At 33.4% G+C, this 21,085-nt stretch overlaps 2 protein-coding genes across 3 annotated transcripts in view; one reads left to right on the top strand and one right to left on the bottom strand.

The window, feature by feature from the left end:
- The window catches only part of LOC111046277, a 43,470-nt gene extending 39,782 nt beyond the window's left edge, over window positions 1–3,688 (bottom strand). The window contains exons 1-2 of the mRNA XM_039439500.1: window positions 3,680–3,688; window positions 1,999–2,169 (exon numbers count right to left, since the gene is read on the bottom strand). Of these exons, the coding sequence (XP_039295434.1) occupies window positions 1,999–2,169; window positions 3,680–3,688 (180 nt within the window). The remainder of the gene's footprint in view (window positions 1–1,998; window positions 2,170–3,679) is intronic.
- Window positions 3,689–9,729: 6,041 nt separating this feature from the next.
- Window positions 9,730–20,455, top strand: LOC111046283 (retinol dehydrogenase 11). Of its 2 annotated transcripts, none has more exons than XM_022331797.2 (7): window positions 9,730–9,835; window positions 10,228–10,367; window positions 11,437–11,544; window positions 12,418–12,588; window positions 14,367–14,580; window positions 17,495–17,696; window positions 19,596–20,455. In XM_022331797.2, exons 1-7 carry the CDS (start codon window positions 9,783–9,785, stop codon window positions 19,791–19,793), a joined length of 1,086 nt encoding a protein of 361 aa, XP_022187489.2. In that variant the 5' UTR covers window positions 9,730–9,782; the 3' UTR covers window positions 19,794–20,455. The 2 variants fall into 2 exon arrangements, with proteins under 2 accessions (XP_022187489.2, XP_022187488.2); XM_022331796.2 differs by having other exon boundaries at window positions 9,759–9,999.
- Window positions 20,456–21,085: the final 630 nt, after the last annotated feature.

The following is a 21,085-nucleotide window of genomic DNA, read 5'->3' as shown; positions in this document are numbered from 1 at the left end:
CATGTGAACAGAAGTGAGAGGAGAAAAAATGAGCGGATTCCCACATATCAGTGGACGAATCCGATACGGCCCGGTTGCACAAAAGCCGGTTAAGTTTTAACCGTGATTAATTCCACGAGAACCAATCAGAGAAGGCCTTTTTGATAAGACGGCTTCTCTGATTGGTTCTCGTGGGATCAATCACGATTAAAGTTTAACCGGCTTTTGTGCAACCGGCACTAAGAATATTATTCCTATGAGTTCTACTGGGACTATTTATAGCTCGATAAGCCGAGTTAAGTCTAGAAATCCCCGGTTCAAACCCACTGTTCATCACCAAACGTTGTAAGTTAGCCTACTTACAATCAATTGTTTGTTGAGTGATTTGTGCAAACGTTGTACTTACAATCAATTGTTTGTTGAGAGATTTGTGCAAATGTTGTACTTACAATCAATTGTTTGTTGAGTCATTTGTGCAAATGTTTTACTTACAATCAAATTGTTTGTTGAGTGATTTGTGCAAACGTTGTACTTACAATCAATTGTTTGTTGAGAGATTTGTGCAAATGTTGTACTTACAATCAATTGTTTGTTGAGTCATTTGTGTAAATGTTGTACTTACAATCAAATTGTTTGTTGAGTGAATTGTGCAAATGTTGTACTTACAATCAATTGTTTGTATAGTGATTTGTGCAAATGTTGTACTTACAATCAATTGTTTGTTGAGTGATTTGTGCAAACGTTGTACTTACAATCAATTGTTTGTTGAAGGATTTGTGCAAATGTTCTACTTACAATCAATTGTTTGTATAGTGATTTGTGCAAATGTTGTACTTACAATCAATTGTTTGTTGAGTGATTTGTGCAAACGTTGTACTTACAATCAATTGTTTGTTGAAGGATTTGTGCTAATGTTGTACTTACAATCAATTGTTTGTTGAGGGATTTGTGCTAATGTTGTACATACAATCAATTGTTTGTTGAGTGATTCGTACAAATGGTGTACTTACAATTAATTTTTTGTTGAGTGATTTGTGCTAATGTTGTACTTACAATCAATTGTTTGTTGAGGGATTTGTGCAAATGTTGTACTTACAATCAATTGTTTGTTGAGTGATTTGTGCAAATGTTGTACTTACAATCAATTGTTTGTAGAGTGATTTGTGCAAATGTTGTACTTACAATCAATTGTTTGTTGAGTGATTTGTGCAAACGTTGTACTTACAATCAATGTTTGTTGAAGGATTGTGCTAATGTTGTATTACAATCAATTGTTTGTTGAGGGATTTGTGCTAATGTTGTACATACAATCAATTGTTTGTTGAGTGATTCGTACAAATGGTGTACTTACAATTAATTTTTTGTTGAGTGATTTGTGCTAATGTTGTACTTACAATCAATTGTTTGTTGAGGGATTTGTGCTAATGTTGTACTTACAATCAATTGTTTGTTGAGGGATTTGTGCAAATGTTGTACTTACAATCAATTATTGTTTGTTGAGTGATTTGTGCTAATGTTGTACTTACAATCAATAAAATTATTGTTTGTTGAGTGATTTGTGCAAATGTTGTACTTACAATCAATTGTTTGTTGAGTGATTTGTGCAAATGTTGTACTTACAATCAATTATTGTTTGTTGAGTGATTTGTGCTAATGTTGTACTTACAATCAATTGTTTGTTGAGGGATTTGTGCTAATGTTGTACTTACAATCAATTATTGTTTGTTGAGTGATTTGTGCTAATGTTGTACTTACAATCAATTATTGTTTGTTGAGTGATTTGTGCTAATGTTGTACTTACAATCAATTGTTTGTTGAGGGATTTGTGCTGATGTTGTACTTACAATCAATTGTTTGTTGAGGGATTTGTGCAAATGTTGTACTTACAATCAATTATTGTTTGTTGAGTGATTTGTGCAAATGTTGTACTTACAATCAATTGTTTGTTGAGTGATTTGTGCAAATGTTGTACTTACAATCAATTGTTTGTTGAGTGATTTGTGCAAATGTTGTACTTACAATCAATTGTTTGTTGACGAGTACACTAGCGGCCCCCTTGTCTCTGTTGAGCGCATGCGTGTAGATGCCACAGTTATGACAGCGGTGTATCACCCAATGACCCACGGTGCTGATTTCAACCAACACCGCTTGCTCCTTGGAAATCCCCACCAGCTCCACTGTTCCAAGATCCTTTAAATGCAAAATAAAACTTGAAATAGACATGGGCCAAGTCGATGAATAATAATATGAATAGTATGTTTCAAATCAAGGTTCTTCGAATTCAGAATAAACCTTCAAATGCAAAATAAAGCTTGAATAAGGCAAGTTACAAGACAAAACAAACTTGAATTAAGTTTTGTTTTGAACTGATCAAAATATCTTGATAGATTAGTGTTATTTTTTTAAATGTTGTGTTTTATTTATGACATAACGCTATAAATCGTACAAGAGTGGGTACTGACTAGATGAAGAAAAATGTATAATAATAATAATAATAATAATAATAATAACTTTTATTCACTTCATTGTACAATTTTACAAAGCATAAAACATAAAAAATATCAAGTGCACTCCTCATTAGGCTAGGCCTGCGTCGAGGAGTGGTTCGTCTTATGAATTACAGAAAATATATAAGAAAAACGATTCAGCTGCTTCAAGTACTATATAGAGCTACTTACATAAATAGTATTATCTTATGCCATTAAAGCAATCTAAACAAAAATACACATCTTCCACAAAAATAAACAAATTGATTACAATGCTTAGTTTATATAGCCTAGTTTACAGAATAAAGTTAAACATATTTCAATGAAAAAAAATGAAACGAAACAATTTATGAAGCCGATAAATACAATCTTAACCTTCTACAGAAAATCGATAAGGAGGACTCTCTAGAAATATCGAAAGGTAAAACATTAAATAAACGAGGACCCTGAAAGGCTGCATGACCAGCCGCAGATGCAGTTACACATCTCGGCTCATACAGTTTCTCTCTGGCTTGACCACGAGTTGTATATCCATGTTCAGGAGTCACTGGAAAATCTAATGGTCGTTCAAATACATATTTTAATAAGTTAAATTTATATAAATCCTCAGGGCTTAGAACTTTGAATTCTTTATAGATTAGGTTAGTGGGATATCTAACTGGTCTATTCAGACATATTTTTACAATTTTCTTATATTGCAAAATAAGGGGTTGTAAGATGGAAGATCCACAACCTCCCCATCCAACAATGCCGTATTCAATTACAGAAGAGATTAGGGCAAGGAATACCATCCTCAACTGGTACAATGGAAGAATATTTCTCAATTGAACAAACTTATAAAATGTTTTCCTTAATCTATTACAAACATAAGAAATATGTATAATAAGATAAAGTTGCTGGAAGCTGGATAGTAAAACTAGAATATGGCTAGTTACAAGAAGAAACAAGCATGAATTAAGTTTTGTTTCGAAATGATAAAATATCTTGATAAATTAGTGTTTATGTTGTATTTTATTTATGACATGACGCTATCCAGGACCTCCTATATACTACCGGACCTGAGTCTAGAAAGAAAATGGCCGCCGTATGTGGTGGTCTTATAGGAATTCCTACTGAGAAAAAACCACTAATCAGCTGTTAGAGAGCGTCTCACTTTGTCGGAATCTCCGTTCGTCCAGTTCCCGTTTAAAAAATCATTGCCAGCCACCACTTACGGCGGCCATTTTTTTCGTAGGCGCAGGTCCAGTATATAGGTTGTCCTGCGCTATCAATCCTACAAGTGTAGGTACTGGATGAAGAAGAAGATATATTAGCAGAGGCAAATAATCTAGGTATTTATTAGTGTCTTCTACATACTAATCTTCAATGACTGCATTATTAGTTGGTGCAGACTTAGAATAGAATTTTTCAATGTCGATAGAATTAAATTCTCTAATTTCATCAACCACTATACTTTTGAATGGCTCTGCTATTTCTGATGAATCTCCAGAGAACTCACTCTTATTGCAAACATAATCAATGTTCTTATTGATATTTTGGGTTTTTGAGTCTCCATCATTATCATTATTTTTTGAGATCTGCTCAAACTTATCACTTATTTCCAATTTTTCTGGTTTCTTTATATATTTATCAAGCACATTATCAGTAGTCTTGTAATGTTCTATCTACAAGGAAAAAATCTATTCTAAGTCTGCACCAACTAATAATGCAGTCATTGAAGATGAGTATCTAGAAGACACTAAAAAAATAATTGAAGGTGACAAGTTTGGAACAAATGTAGGTATTATTAATATTATTGCACTTGAACTGAATTATTATTATACTTAAATTATTGTATTATTGATCGAGCGAAGTGAGGTCTAAGATTCAAGCCGACGGTTTGGCATTTCTCTTAATGTTTAAATGTTTATATGTTGCACATTTACGGCGAAACGCGTTGATAGATTTTCATGAAATTTGACAGGAATGTTCCTTTTTTAATTTCGCCTCGACGTATATACAAGGTTTTTGGAAATTTTGCATTTCAAGGATAATATAAAAGGAAATAGGAGCCTCCTTCATACGCCAATATAAGAGTAAAAATCAGACTATAGAATTATTCATGATAAATCAGCTGACAAGTGATTACACAGATGTGTGGAGAAGCCAGTCTATTGCTGTATTTCCATAACGTATATAGTTTCAATCAGGTACTTGTGGATGAGAATACTGCGTGAAGTCTACTGTTCACAGAACTACTAGTTATTATACGTCGAGCTCTTGAAGTGGAAGACGCTAAGTATGATCGTATTCATGATCGTTGATTAGACTTGGTGTTTTTCTTGTGTGTTCTCCAGCTTTTCATTTTTTGAGAAAATTCAGCTTTTCTTTCTTCACTCCATCTTGTTCCAGCTCTTGAAGCTTTTACCTCTGGAATAATTTCCCATTCATTTACTTTTGCTCTAAAACTATTTCGATTGTTATTTTCATTATATTATTTAATTTTATAGTATTATTATTATCATATTATTATACAGTATCTTTACTCTATGGTTTATAAGGTGGGTATCAACTTATAAGATAAGCTGGAAGCTACATAACATGAATCGTACTTAACAAATCAATCCTTCAAATTGAGAATAAACCTTCAAGTGCAAATGAAACTTGAATAAAACGAGGATAAGGTTGCTGGGAGGTGGATAACATGAACTGTGGGTTTCAATCAGCGCCCATTGAATAAAGTATCGGGTCCACTTTCTGACACAGTCAATCCAGATATCTGGTCATGACTAAGGAGAGAAGTATGAAGTAAGTAAAGTATGCAGAATAAACCTCGAATATAAGAATAAATAAAGTTGTTGGATATTATAATGTTATGCTAAATCAAGATTTTCTAATACAAAATTCTTTGACAAGTCCTTACAAATAGAGATGTTGAATGACATAGATATTAGTAATGAATTAATTATAATAATATAACAAGTATAACTTTCGCCAAACACAGATGATCCACGTAGAGCAGGTGAAATCAACCCTAGCCAGGAATGGGACTAAATTCCTCAGCTCAAAAATATACAACAGGGTTCCAGCTAGCATTAGAAACATAGAGAGAGAAGATAAACTCAAGAAATCATTCAAGAGCTATCTGTTAGCCAATCCATACTACTCGGTAGAAGAGTATCTACAGAGTGACGACCACGACGCAGCTGCGTTTCCAGTGGGATAACTACAAGTATCAAGTAAGTAATTTATCCAGTTCCTTTTGGGTTGCACCAAAAAGAGCGAATCGTGCTGGATGGCATCAAATAGAGCCCGGCAACCTGAACTACGAGTGTGGTAGGCTTCAGGAGTTGAAGGAGCTCAGGAGCTTTAACACCTTTTTGAGTGAGCCCTCTGCCCAACAAAATGCATCATCGACGATCTCTGGCATTTCCCTGCCACAATAACAAACACGACAACTTTAATGCCTTTTTGCACGGACACGAAAAGTAAGTCAGTTATCCAGTTCAACATTAACTTTTAAAATTATTATTTGTGAAGAAACATAATAAGTAACTGATTAAATGACAGTAGGCTATAATTCGGTGAAAAAAAATGTTTCATTGGAACAATCTCATGAGTTCAGAAATTATAATAATGATCAATCAATATTATAAATAGTGATCACCTACTTCGAATTTAGTACTGTATGTTATTATTGAAAATAATGAATCATCTTCAACAATCAAGTTCAAAGAACTCAGGCAAGCGCAGGTGTTCAAGGCAGTGATCAAGGCCACTTGGCAACTCAAAATATATTCACAAATAAAAAGCTATTTTGTACTGAGATTTTAGAATTAATTAATTCAAGCTGCAGAAATTGAGCTGAATAATATTATAAGTAATATTTGAATTAGGCTATATTATGGACTGGACAATATATTTTATTTAATTTGTAAATAAAAATTATTTTCAAATCAAGAATCTATAAGCTATAAAAAGCTATAATTTTCAAATCAAATAAAAAACTATATTGTACAAAGTCAAGATTTTGTAATTAATTTAAACTGCAGATATTGAGCTGAATAATATTATTAGGTAAGTAATATTGAATTATATTTTGGGCTAGCCTAAGGAATTAGCATAATTCAATTTTTGAATGAAAAATAACTACAATTTTTACTACAGAAGACTACTATTCTGAAACTTTATTACATAAGGCTTCTACTAGGATTATAATTTAAAATAATTATATTAGGCAATATTTAATAAATCCAACCTTTATGATACCGTACATATAGTCTTTCATGAATAATAAAGTAAATTGGAAACCAAGACACCGGTCAAAATTTTACTAAATTATAGTTAATCAGAACAGTATTGTATCTTGTTTGAGTATACGGTATGCTATTACAGTAGGTAATATAATAATATTATAGCTATTTATTAGAACTTAATGAATTCTAGTTTTAACATATATTGATTGGAAATGAATAATTCAATGCTCAAGTATCTTTTTATGAGTTTCTGAAAATTTTAATCATGTTTATTCACTTTGAAACAAGTGAAAATTTGTATGCAATAAACAAGTACGTACAAAGCCGACGCGTCTACATTGTAAAACATGCGATAAAATAAACATCTTACCTCGCGAAAGAAGTCATTGCTGGGCAATTAAGCTTGGATAAATCAACTTCACCAAAATCAGATCCTCGACATTCTATCATAACATTTAAACACTTGCAGTAAATCTTCATTCTCCTTTTGCAAATAATCAAAAAGGAAGACAAAGGAGTCGGATTCCTTTTAAAGTAAATTCAATTTGAACAGCACTGACGAGATTGTTAAGGTAATGAAAAACGATCACAGTTAAAGGTTTAAGTTACAATAGTTTTGATACTGGATTGAGCGAATTATTAAATGGTAATCAATGTAAAATAATATTCAATTCATAGAAGAATCACTTCTACTCGCACCTCATATTGGATGTAAGCAGCAGAGATAGACTGTGGAAGAATAGCTACAGGTATAGTCTGCACGTAGAATTCTGGAAGAGGTCGTATTGTCTATTTTGGAAATCAGCTGATGGTTTGCTGATATTGTACCAACGCCTTCTTGATATCTAAGCAAACAATTTTGCAACTAATATTTTATATAATTATTATTGTATTATTATTTAAAGATAAAAATAACTTATTATGATTTTAAAAATATACCAATTCACTTCTTGATATGAATAATGCTTGATCTTCAATTTATATCATTTCTCGAAAACTGCATATGTCCCGTTGCACACTGAACGAGCATTTTGCTTGGAGCAAATGTTGAGTCATTCACTAAAGCTCGCAAGCACTCTTCATGTATTTTAATGTGAAAAGGTAAAACCAGATATATTTTTATTCTATTAATTGAATCTGTTGTCTGTAATCTGGAAGTCTATTACAGCATGTTTCACATCCAATTCTTGATTGTCCCTCTTTTGAATTTTATTGTGAGTATCTTGATACTTGTAATATTTTGATAGGAACTCCAGCATTGATCATCACAATACAAGACAGACAGACAATATTCAAATCGACAGGCAAAGAACAACACTAGCCTTGTCTAGTGTTAGTATTGTTACACCCAAGCAGGGTGTACAACAAGCTTCCCTTGGAAATACGGAGATTCTATCCTGTGAACTTCAGGAGATCCTTGAAGACCCATTTACTCAGAAAGAATTATTATTCCATGAAAGAGTTCTGGGAGGACGTCTGACAACCAGATAGAACAGACTAAAATGACGTCCACGGCTGTAAAGGCTTCCAGTGGGATCACTACAATATACAAGTAGGGACCACAAAGTAGCAGATCAAAGATGCTCTGCAGATGCTTCCAAAACCCACTCAAGCTCAGCTGCTGATGACAGTACATTTATCATCCACAAACATCAGAGAAGAACCGTGATTGTCAAGGTCATTTATCATCACCAGGACCAGTTTAGGCCCCAACACTGATCCACAGAGAAGCACCAGAATTCACTGGAACAGTCTTGGGGTTTGCACCACTGAGGGAGACAAGCTGAGTCCTCCAAGAGAGGTAAGAGCCCAAAATATAAAGGGCCCTGAAACCACATTGGGCAGAAGGCTGCACATAGGCTGCATTTATGATAGTTTTTCACACAATCCCTCAATATTATACTGCCAGTACAATAAACTAGTTATTGTGATGCCCAAGAATTTTGTATGCTCAGCGAATGCAATTTTTCATTGCAGACATTGGTGAAATCTTTCAGGCTGTTACCTGTATGTTTCAATTTTTATATGTACAGTTTCATGTTTGTTTGCTGTATGAATATATTTTATCAAGTATGGGCTACCCTTTTCAGAATCACATTACTTTTCTGGTACACTGTCAGTTATAATTTTGGAGAAAAGTGTGGTAGACCAAATGTTTGTAAATAACTGACCAGAGCAAAAATGTAAACAATAATGAGGTCCAGATTATAATGGCAGTGGAGAAAGATAGAAGAACAATGTTGCCGATCATCTGTCTTGTCAATGCCTTCTATATATGGTAGCTGATAAAAATTTATTGATCCAATATTAACTATTTATTCTTGTTTAAAATGATCAATTATTGACCAAGCGAAGTGAGGTCTAAGATTCAAGTCGACAGTTTGGCATTTCTATAATTGTTTAAATGTTCATATGTTGCGCATTTATGGCAAAACGCGGTAATAGATTTTTATGAAATTTGACAGGTTTGTTCCTTTTTTAATTGCGCGTCGACGTATATACAAGGTTTTTGGAAATTTTGCATTTCAAGGATAATATAGAAGGGAAAAGGAGCCTCCTTCATATGCCAATATTAGAGTAAAAATCAAACTATAGAATTATTCATCATAAATTAATCAGCTGACAAGTGATTACACAGATGTGTGGAGAAGCCAGTCTATTGCTATATTTCTATAAGGTCTATAGTTTCAATCAGGTTCTTGTGGATGAGAATACTGTTCACAGAACTGCTAGTATTTTATTAAGCAAGAAATTATATTTTTCAATAATTTAATGATGAATTTTCATAGTTAAGATAAAATATTTTGTTAGTTTATTATCAATTCCACCTTGTTAAAAGACGATCTGGCAACAGAGCAAGGCGAAAAAGAGATAGCACTACGCTTTGTTGAATGATAGACAAGGATAGCAATACCATTGCAAATCAAACACTGCCATTATAACGTGGACATCACTAAAGGAGGAAACAGAAAACATGCGCGACAGGTTTGCTTCCAATCAAAAGCAGCCTCGACGGTGTTAACCAGGTCCTAACCTACAACAAGTATCGTTACAGCTGTTTGGACTTTGGATTTGGACGTCAATGCAAAAAGCGGCATTTGAATTGCAATGTTGTTTTTGTGCACATGACAGAAGGTTCTTTGCTTTGATAATAGAATAATTTATTCAAATAATTTTTTTTTGATGTTACAGCTAGTTATAATCATATATTTACTCGTTGTGAAATAATCGTCGTAAAACAATCTGTATTTCAAGTATCGGTGACATTGAGGCTAGCATTCATTATTTTCTTTTTATTTGTGAGTGAAAGTTATGCATTTTCTGCATGCAACTCGTTACGCCAAAATACCCGTCTAGCATCTAGTGAAAGTTTAATGGACATTTGAAAGTTTTCGTATTGAAGACATTGCATCCTGCCTGTATAATTTATTATATGCAGCTTTTAGGTCAATTGGAATATTGTGTTATATTAACTTGTGTGCTCAATAAGTTTGTGTAGCATATTTTAAAAGCCGTTTATATTTCAGACCAAACCCAAAAATGCAAGACAATTTATTGACTACTTTGTGGTTTATTATCAAGTACATCGCGTACGAAATATATTACTACATACTTGGAGCTGGAGCAATTGTGGAGGATTTAATTAACTACAAACAAAACCATTTTTGTAAGTTTGTCATTTTTTAAACATTTTTTATTGTACAATATTTTTGTATTTTTATTTATCTTTAAACTTAATTAAGGGTATTTTAATATATGACTCCTAACCTAGGGATGTCTTAGGATTTCACGTTTTTTTTTAACTGTTAGACAAGGATGGTAAAGTTCAAACTCATTAACTTATTAGGCCTATATAAAAACAATACAAAAAGTGACAAATCTGTTTGAAACAGGTTCCAGTCCAGACAGTTCCAGACACTGCAACCGGTTTGCAGAATTTTTGTCTCTTTTAAACTTGTCTGGTATAGAATTTGCAATACCTTATACAGCAACTGCATAATAAAACCAACTCTTTTTTCAGCTTGAATTTACCTTCAATTCAAGTACACACAAGAAGTAAAATAATCAATATTCAATTAGGTATCCTACTTTTACCAACATATTGCCTTTTTTATAAAGGAAAATGTTCTGTTCCTATATTTTTATCATTCATCAGTATAATTGAAAAAGTTAGTACAGTAGTAGCCTACTTCAATCTCTCTGGTTGGGATTAGCAAATTGGACATTTAAATAAATAAATATAATTTTATCAGCATCACATTCATAGAAAAAAGGCAACGTCAGTACACAAAAATATGCTATTAAAAGTAAGATATTACTGCTGACAGCATGAGCTGTGACTCCTGACCACAAAATAATAACTAAAAGTGCATGAATACCTACAAAAAGCATTTTTGCGTTTCATGACAATAAATATGTTAATGTGAAAGTGCAAGGAAGGAGAGCAGTGGGACGTCCAAGGTCGGATCGGATTGAGGTGATAGGACGGAGAATAGGAAAGACTGTTCCAGAGTTGAAGAGAATGGCCTTGGAATCATGGAGGAAATGGACTGAGGCTACTCCAACGCTGGGGAGAGATAAAGAAAAAGAAAAAGTGTTTCATGGCAATAGTTGTCGGCCGACAATAGTAGTTATAAAACATCCTTTTTTGCATATGTTCAAAAAAACTGCATTACAGTAGTTGAAATTTGTACTATTATTATTTTATACTAACAAAATATTTCAATTTTTGTCAGATGTGACTCCGCAGTACGGAAAGGTGGCTGTAGTCACGGGAGGGGCAAGAGGTCTTGGTTTGGAAGTGGTCAAAAAATTTCTCCAAATGGACATGAAGGTTATAATTGGTAAGAACAAAATCAATTCTAAATTATGAACTTCATTGACATCTACACAACATAGTAATACTACAAAATAGAGTTGATTAAATATACAAAATCAATCCACATGCAGCAAGAAAACTAGATGTATATTGGTGAGAGTTGCTAAATAAATAAAACCATAATGTTTTTTAGAGGAACTCTTATTGGAGTCAAAATATAGTGGAGAGTTGAAAGTAGAGGATATCAGTGAAGGAAGCTGACAGTGTTTAAATAATGCATCTATCTAAATGTATCTACTGCCTACTTCTTCCTTCCCGCTCTAATATATTATCACACATTTGAATACATGCATTATTTTCAACACTCATCCACCTTTTCTGCTACACTCTACCTTTGCTGTTCCACTATGTTATAACCCTTCAAGTGACAATAACTTCTTGTAATTATTTCAAATATTCAATGAAAGCTATATAAATACAACTAAACGTAACTTCTGCTACTACAAATATTGACCAAAGAACTAAATAGTTATTATACAGTTATATTCCAGCAGTTGATTAACTACAATTTCTAATAAAATTTTACATCTACAATAACTTAACTTTGATTCATAAACTGATTCAAATTCCTGTTTTCAACGATATTTAATGTTTGTTTATAGATGTTTCCAACAAGGATAATTCTGCTAATTTTGGGGATTGAGAATATCCTAGCTAACAAGGACCTAGTGTTGATCTCCAAGGAACGACAAACCTTCCACGTGTGAACACTGAACAATGTTGTATCAGATAAAAAATGTTCTATTAAACTTGAGTTTTGAGTGAATAGTAACGAGGATGTCATGTGTATTTATTTGATTATTTTGTTGTTATTCAAATAATTGAATAATTTTTGCAGGGTGTCGCAATGTAGAGGCTGGCATAGGAGTGATGCAAGAGGTGAGGAGAGACATCAGTAGTGGAGAATTTTCTGTTCTGAAGCTGGATATGATGTCATTCGAATCCATCAAGAAGTTCGCTGATAAAGTTTTGGAAGAGTGTCCACAAATTCATATCTTGATCAACAACGGTAAGTTTGTTCAAGTGGTCAAACTTAAGATAATGATGCAATCCCACTTGGAATTATTCTGAGGTTTGAGCTGCGCTCACATGTCGTAGCGTTATCGCTCGACGAAATAGGAACTGCTGATTCAAAACTTCGTATCGTAATTCGTAATCACTCATTTCATAAAGTTCCTCACTTCACTAATTAAAGAGTTACAACATGAAATCGCGTTCATAAAAATCATTTAAAAACGTCAAGTAAAGGAACAAATTATATGAATCTTATTGAAAATTTCTTCCTCTTTCCAACTATTTCCTTAGTATTGGATTTTGAATGATAGTTTTCTAGTTATGGTCGATTTTCAAAAATATCGAGAAATTGATGTTTCTCGGAAACTAAGGTCGATATTAGTTTTACTATAGTGAGGTCCACGTTATAATGGCGGTGGAGAAAGATAGGAGAACAACGTTGCCGAACCTACAGTATGTATTGTCAATACCTTCTATAGACGGTAGCTGATACAGGTTTATTGATGTAATATTAACTGTTCATTCTTGTTTAAAATAATCAATTATATTTTATTAAGCAATAAATTATATTTTTTATTAATTTCATAATGAATTTACATACCTAATTAAGATGAAATATTTTGTAAACTATTAATTCTACATTGTTAACGATCTGGCAACAGAGCAAAGCGAGAAAGATATAGCGTTATCCGCTTTGTTGAATAGGATAGCAATACCATTGCTAATGAAGCACTGCCATTATAACGTGGACCTCACTATAATAATTATAATAATAATTATTATTATTGACGTTTTTCAAAAATATTGAGAAATTGATGTATCTCGAAAACTAAGGTCGATTTAAGAGAATTTTATTATAGTGAGGTCCACGTTATAATGGCAGTGGATAAAGATAGGAGAATAGCGATGCCGATTCTCTGCATTAATTAATTATATTTCTACACTGTCAAAAACATAATTGGCATCCTTGTGGACCTATAAAAGGATAGTACCACCGGCTTTTTGAATGATAGACAAGGATAGCAATTCCAAAATTGAATGCAATTCATGAATGAAGTTGGATAGCAATTCATTATAACGTGGACCTCACTATAGACATTTTTTGTTGCAAATTTCATGAAGAGTCTATGGTTTTCGACTGTTACACCTTTCGTGGGACACTCTAAGTATATGATCTATGACTTTTCTATGACTACGATCTATGACACTGTGTATACGATCTTTATTTATTTTTTCAGTATAATAAATATACACAGCCAAATCTCATAAGCTAGAGATACTAGAAATAGAATGACAATGTCGCACAATGGGTTCAGTCAACTTATTGTTAGCCGGACAGCAGTGAGAAGTGACTGTACAAGAAAGGCTCTTTTTTTTCTTCTTCTCCATCTTCTTCAAAAAATCAAATCAAATCAAATCTTTATTTGTCCCAAAAACATAATTACAATGACAAAAATGGTTATAAATGAAAAAAGTAAAATACAATATAAGATGAAAAAGAAAAATACCATTAATACCATTATACATAACTATATTAAAAACTGGAAGTCCCTGCAGGGTTCGAGGAACCTGAGCGCAGAGGCCGGAATTCTTCTCCTTCTTCTTCTTCTTCTTCTTCTTTTTCTTCTTCTTCTTCTTCTTCTTCTTCTTCGTCATCTTCTTCTTCTTCTTCTTCTCCTTCTTCTTCTTCTTCTTCTTCTTGATCTATGACTTTTCTATGACTATGACTACGATCTATGACACTCTGTGTATACGATCCATGATATGTTGCAGCTGGCATCATGTTTCCGCCATACACTGAAACGGCAGAGGGTTACGAGTCTCAGTGGGGTGTGAACTTCATGGGACACTGCTACCTCACTCACCTCCTGCTGCCCCGTCTGAAGCGGACGGCCGAGATCGGGCTTGAATCTGTGCGCATCGTAAATGTCTCCTCCTGCGCACATTTCGCCGCCGACACCATCAAGTTCAAAGAGTTCAATAGGAGGTCAGTTGGAGTTGCATTGATCTTAAGAAAGTCAGTCAGTTGAAGCTACATTGTATTTGAAAAAAAAAACATAAGGGTAACCGTCCACTGGAACCGTATTCAAACGATCCGTTCGGCCGTTGGATCGGACGAATCTGCCGGCCGAATATGGTCGTCCATTGGGACCGTTTACGTCAGTCTAGTTGCCAATATTATTGAATTAGCTACTATCATAGCCACCAAAATTTTTCATAAACAATGATTATATTGAGATTTTGAAAATTGAATAAACAAATACCCACTAAATTAGTTATTCATTACAATAATCTTAACTGCAACAAATTTCCACTAAATTAGTTATTCATTATCGAACAAATCTTTGTTCACAGATTCCTTTGAACATCACAATAATGATATCCCACAATTGAACATGCTCTTGAACCAAACTTATCAACTTTTCATTGTCCATAGTTGCAACCAGTGGCGGCTCGTCCTATGTGTTCAATGGTTCATTGAACCCCCAGAATTGAATCAACTTCCTATACAATGATGAATTTGCAACTCAAATAATTATATTTCTATTTTATACTCATAAAATTACATCACAACATTTTCATCTACGTAAACTTAATGTCGATGTTTTGCGGCCGGTGCCTGAGAGCCCGGAGTGGCTTGCTTGAAACAGCACCGAATGGAATGACGATGGAATGGTGGAGATGGAAAGCAGTGTTCATTTCCCGATGTGAACCCAAAAACAGGGCTGGGTATGGTAGTGGAACGGAGGAGGGGAATCGGTTTGCTAGCACGGATTTGGTTCACAATCCTGTGTGAACCAAGTTTGCACGAGTTCATCCGAGAGTAGCCGAACCTAGCCGAGGCAAGTGAAGCATTCGGTAAACCTCGGAATGAATCGTGAGTATTCGTGATACGGATACAGTGCCATCTTGAACTTGCTTATAACCAATAAATTTAAATTTGGTGGCAGTAAACAGTAAAAAAGCGGTAAACAAGAAGTAGCCTAAGCGTGACAGTTTTGAGGTTATACGGTATGGTTACGGGTAGGCCTATACACTGTTTACAGTTGTGATAGATCACACTGCATTTTTCGTTATATAAATTTGTTTTGCGTGTAGAAGAATATAGTATTTCTAGTGTGTTTTGTGTATTCGTGAGTATTTCTAGTGTGTCCATTTTCTTTTAGTGAGAGTGTGAATATAATTTATTGTGTTACCGTAACAGCATTTTGATGAAGAAATATGAATAAGGTTCAGTATTTGTTAAATACAAACAATATTAATATTGAGGGTAGGTGTAAAATAAAACATAATGGTGACCAACTCCCGAAGTAAAAATCAAACAAGAAAATTATGAACAGGACAAAAATTTATATTTGTAGAAAATAAGCTCAACCTTTGGGTGTAATTATTATTGATCACGTTTACACTTGATTATGCGCAATACTCTATATCCTATTGACCTTTCTCTCCAATAGATCATGAGGTTGAACCCCCAAGCTAGAAGATCACGAGCCGCTACTGGTTGCAACTTTAAAAACAAACAAGACCGTGAAACAATTTTAGGTTAGGAACACTTTGTTGTCCTAGTTCGACTAGTTAGTTTGGCCGGATAGAGCCAGTAAATCCCATTCAATTCGGAACGAAAAATTGATCTGCCGGAGACGGCCGTGCACGGCCGTATGAACCTGTTGCGATGGACGAGCATCTATTCGTTTCTTTGTTGGGGGATCGTTCGGACGAGTTTGGTAGTTTTCGGCCGATGCTAGTTCGGACGAAATCGGTTCCAATGGACGGCCCACCTTAGAGTTCAATAGGAAGTCATTTCAAGTTGTATTATATTAAAAAAAAAAATCCATTAGTTTTCAATATGTTGTCAGTTAAAGTTGTATTCTATTTAAAAAATCCATTAGTGATCAATGGGAGGTCAGTTCAAGTTACATTCAATTTAAGAAAGTCAGTCATTTGAAGTTGCAATGTATTTGAAAAATCCATTAGGGTTCAATAGGAAGCCATTTAAAGTTGAATATATTTTTTGCGCTCAGTAAAATTTGTCAAATCGTTTATAATAAAGTATTATTGTTTAAATATAAAGAAAATAAATAAAAATCTCAGTACCCTTTTTTTAAAATATTTTATCACAACATGTTTCGGTCATTTATGCCATTTTCAAGTGATCACTGGTACTGAGAGTGAAAAAAGTGAAAAAAGGGTACTGATATTACAAGTAGCCATATACAGGAAAGAGATAAATTATTGTTTACATTTAAATATTTCCATTTATACATTCAGATGAACTAATCTCATGTAATTTGATTTATTTTATTTCATATTTTAATGTACGAAGAAGTTTTAGGAATTTATTTTATTGTAATACTAACAGACAACCTGTGCTCCGAAAGGGCCTGGTTAAGAACTTGACAAACTGAAAATTTGACTTACTGAAATCTTAAAGAATTTGAAATAGGCCTATAACCATCCTCGGTAGATTAAGAATCTATATGCAAAATTTCATGTTAATCAGTCCAGTAGTTCAGACGTGATGATGATCATTCGTGCATTTCCTATCCCGTACGTGTATAAGCCAATCCTTTCCTTTATTATATTATAGATTTACTGTTTGATTGTGATTGAATTGTTAGGTTTATGAAATAAATTTGAATTTTCATTTACTAATAGAAGATTGGCATTCAATTGAAATTAATTTTAATGAATATTATTCTTCATTCTGAATTGATTATTGGAGAGTAAACTGTTAATAAAAGTGTTCTCATAACCTCATTTGGACAATTTTTATCAAAATTAGGGAAGGAAACAGTTTTGGGTTTATCCTGTTGATTCTCTCCCAATCATTAATTTGATATTGTGATTGTGGAATGTAATAAATATAAATAAATTATTCCGGTCTGTGTTTTTGTCAGGAGTTGGTACATTCCAAGCGCTGCCTACGCCCAGTCTAAGCTGGCTCAGGTTGTGTTTACCAAATTTCTCGACAAGCAGATGAAAAATGAGGAGAGTTTGGTGGAGGTGTTTGCGGTGCATCCGGGTATTGTGGACACAGACATCTTCAACGGAACCCTGCTCAAAGTGCTGGTTCCCTGGCTCATCAAACTGCTTTTCAAGGTACCTACATCCTAATCTATTATCATCTATTTATGTTGAAATAAAGATTAATTATCACAGTTTTCTGTCATGGAAGATTGTGGTTTTGTCAGCGAAGTGAAACTTCCTACAATCCAAGCCATACAATTATCATCTATTTACAATAGAAATTGGGGATTCCTTCAGTAGTCCATACATTGTATTTTCAAGATACGATCAACATCTATTATCCATGATAAAACCTTTCAATTCTGATGAAGATTATCCCTATAATTTTAACAAAATAATTAAGTTTGGAATCTTAACAATCTATGGGCAATATATTTTTGACGTAGTCATGTACTTTAAAAAATACTCGTCAATCACGAAACGAAACACATTTCTACAACACCAGATTTGGAAGGATCGAGGAGAGGCATAGATTGGATTTCTTTAAGAAAAAACATTTTATATGGGGAGAAAATTTTTCAATATTCCTAGAGAGTTGAAAGAAATAGAGGAGGTTGAATACCTACAAAAAAATTAAAGGAATATATGGTGGGACTATCCCTATACTCTTTGCAGGAGTATGTCAATTTGACTGCAAGATTTTAGAATATTGTTTTTTATCAAAATTTTTTACTTCTTTATGTGTAAAGGATGATTTTGTGACGATATTAATAATTCTTGTTGTAATTTGACACTGTTCAGATGTATTTTGTGCATTTTGATGAATAAAGAAATTTCCAATTTCATGAATAATTATATATTTTTATGTATCCTGGTCATGAAGAGATTGCATTTTACAACACATAATTTAGGCTATCGGCTTGAGTTAACAGTCAAATTTGGAAAATAAATCATCCATGGTACCATGGGATATTTCCCATGCTATCTTTTCTCCATGATATTATTCAACTAGCAGGTAACCCGTGCTCCGCAATGGTCTGTTTAGTTACGTGACATACTGAAATTTTGAAGAACTGGAAATAGGCCTATAACCAGTGGCGCCATTTCACCAAACTGCTAGGGGGGGGGGGCAAAAACCAAGAGGTATGAGGGGGGGGAAGGAATAAGCCCAAAGGATAGAGGGTCCTGGGTTTCCCCATAAATGTTACATTCGAAGATGTTATTATATACTTCATTTTCTCCAGTTTTATACAAATGTGGTTGAAGTATCAATACAAGTATATAGGCCTACATTATTAGTTAATCATGAAGTAGTTATTAGAAATATAGGCCTACAGAGAGGCCCTAAAGTAGGAATACACTGAAACAGATTTCTTAAAGATCATGGAAAAAGATAAATTTTTATTTTACAATGACAATTTCAACAATTTCATTGGGGATCATATTCTAATTGGAAAATAACTTTCAGTTAGAAAGCTAAAGAGTACAGCTGTTCCCATAATTCTCACCATCTCTGTACATACATTATTGATTGTCTGATTGTGCCCTTTCTTTTGCTTTCACTGTGACTTACAACTTGTTAATTCTCACGTTGAAATTAATGCAATAACTCACTTATTGTGACCTCATCAATAATTGTACCCTCATCAATAATTGTACCCATTCTATATTTAAGCTTCAACTAAACCACAGAGAAAAATATATTCTTTATTACTCCGTACCCATACTTTCAAGGCAATTTTGCTACATTGTTTATACTGTAGAAGGAATTATACTACTGCTGTTTAAAAAAGGTATTAAACAGTATGAGATTCTAAGGATTCGTGTAGATAGACCAGCATTTTCATCTGATCCTTGGGGGGGGGGTCTATAACCCCCCTGACCCCCCCTAAATGACGTCCCTGCCTATAACCATTCTTGGTAAATTAAGAATCTATATGCAAAATTTCAAGTTAATCAGTTCAGTAGTTCAGACGTGATTATGCGTCATACGTGAATTTCCAATCTGTCAGATTTTTCTTCTTTTTGCAGACACCAGAGCAAGGAACGTTCCCGATTTTGCATGCAGCTCTGTCCAAATCTTTGGTGAAAAAAGGTGGCTCATACATCAGCAACTGTCAAATTGCTCGAGTCAACAAAGCAGCTGAAAATAGCTCTCTTGAGAAAGCGTTGCACCAATATTGCAAGGATAGTTTGGCTATCACTAAGTTCGGCCAGGTTACTGCTTAATATGTTGATTAACTATTAATGATACTGTAAAAATCATCTTCATGGTGATTTTAAGATACATTTTTCACTGCCGGGTTTCGGTAAAATATATTTTGGGGTTTACCCGTATAAATATCACAGCCAAATGAATTGTTTCAAAGTTTTTTTGCAAATAAAATAAGATAAATCCAAATTCAAATGACAGTTGATCTTCATGGTGATTTTGAAACGTTTTTCACTGCCGGGATTGGGTAAAATAATTGTTAATATACATAAATAAATAATAATAAATAAATATAAAGAAATTGTTATGAAATGAAATGAAAATACTCTTTATTAGGCGGAGTTAGGACTAGAAAGTCCTTTCTACCCCTCAACCTTAGTCCTTTCTACCACTCAACCTTATAATAAAGGTTATACTCAACCTTATAATAATTGTTATAAATATAATAAGAAATTATAAATATTCAAGGTTTTTTATATCCCATGACTATTCTGTAGCACGGTTCACTTTAAACTGACAGCATTGGTTGTATTTGAAGATTTGGAACTAACAGTTAGCTTAAACTGACAGTCTGATGTGAGTCTCAATAGAGGTTGATTACAATGTCAAAGTTTTACCAAGCTTTAATAAAAACTAAATTTATTTTTGACGCTTCAATAAAACATCAAGTGTTCATTGACTAATCATTTACATTCCTGAGTGCAATGTAAAATTTTACCATACCATTTTATATCTGTTTCTGATATTTGTAATATCGGCATTATTATAAAATGCACTTGTTAAATGCTTTACTGATCATTTACATTCCTGAGTGCAATGTAAAATTTCATCATACAATTTTATATTTGTTTCTGATATTTGTAATATCGGCATTATTATAAGATGCACTTGTTAAATGTTTTACTGATCATTTACATTCCTGAGTGCAATTTAAAATTCTATTATACAATTTTATATTTTGTTTCTGATATTTGTAATTATCGGCATTATTATAAGATGCACTTGTTAATTTACTTTAATAAAACATTGAATATTTGACTGATCATTTACATTCTTGAGTGCAACGTGAAATTCCGTTGTACTATTTTATATTATGAATCTGATATTTGTAATTATCAGTAGTATCTTAAGATGCACTTCAGTTGTATTTTGAAATAAATATACATTTTTGAAATGTGGTTGTTTCGTTTCCCTGGTAATCTAGTTGTAAACAATCTGAATTTGGAAATTGATTTCTCCTCCACCTACTAGGGTGAAAACTTGGTGGAGCGGGGAAGGTAGCTTCAAGATTGAGAGTGTTGAAAATAAA

Source organism: Nilaparvata lugens, chromosome 12 (assembly GCF_014356525.2).
Source record: "Nilaparvata lugens isolate BPH chromosome 12, ASM1435652v1, whole genome shotgun sequence".
Taxonomy (NCBI): domain Eukaryota; kingdom Metazoa; phylum Arthropoda; class Insecta; order Hemiptera; family Delphacidae; genus Nilaparvata; species Nilaparvata lugens.
Note: the sequence above shows the minus strand (reverse complement) of the source record. Positions and strands in the feature narration are given on the sequence as shown.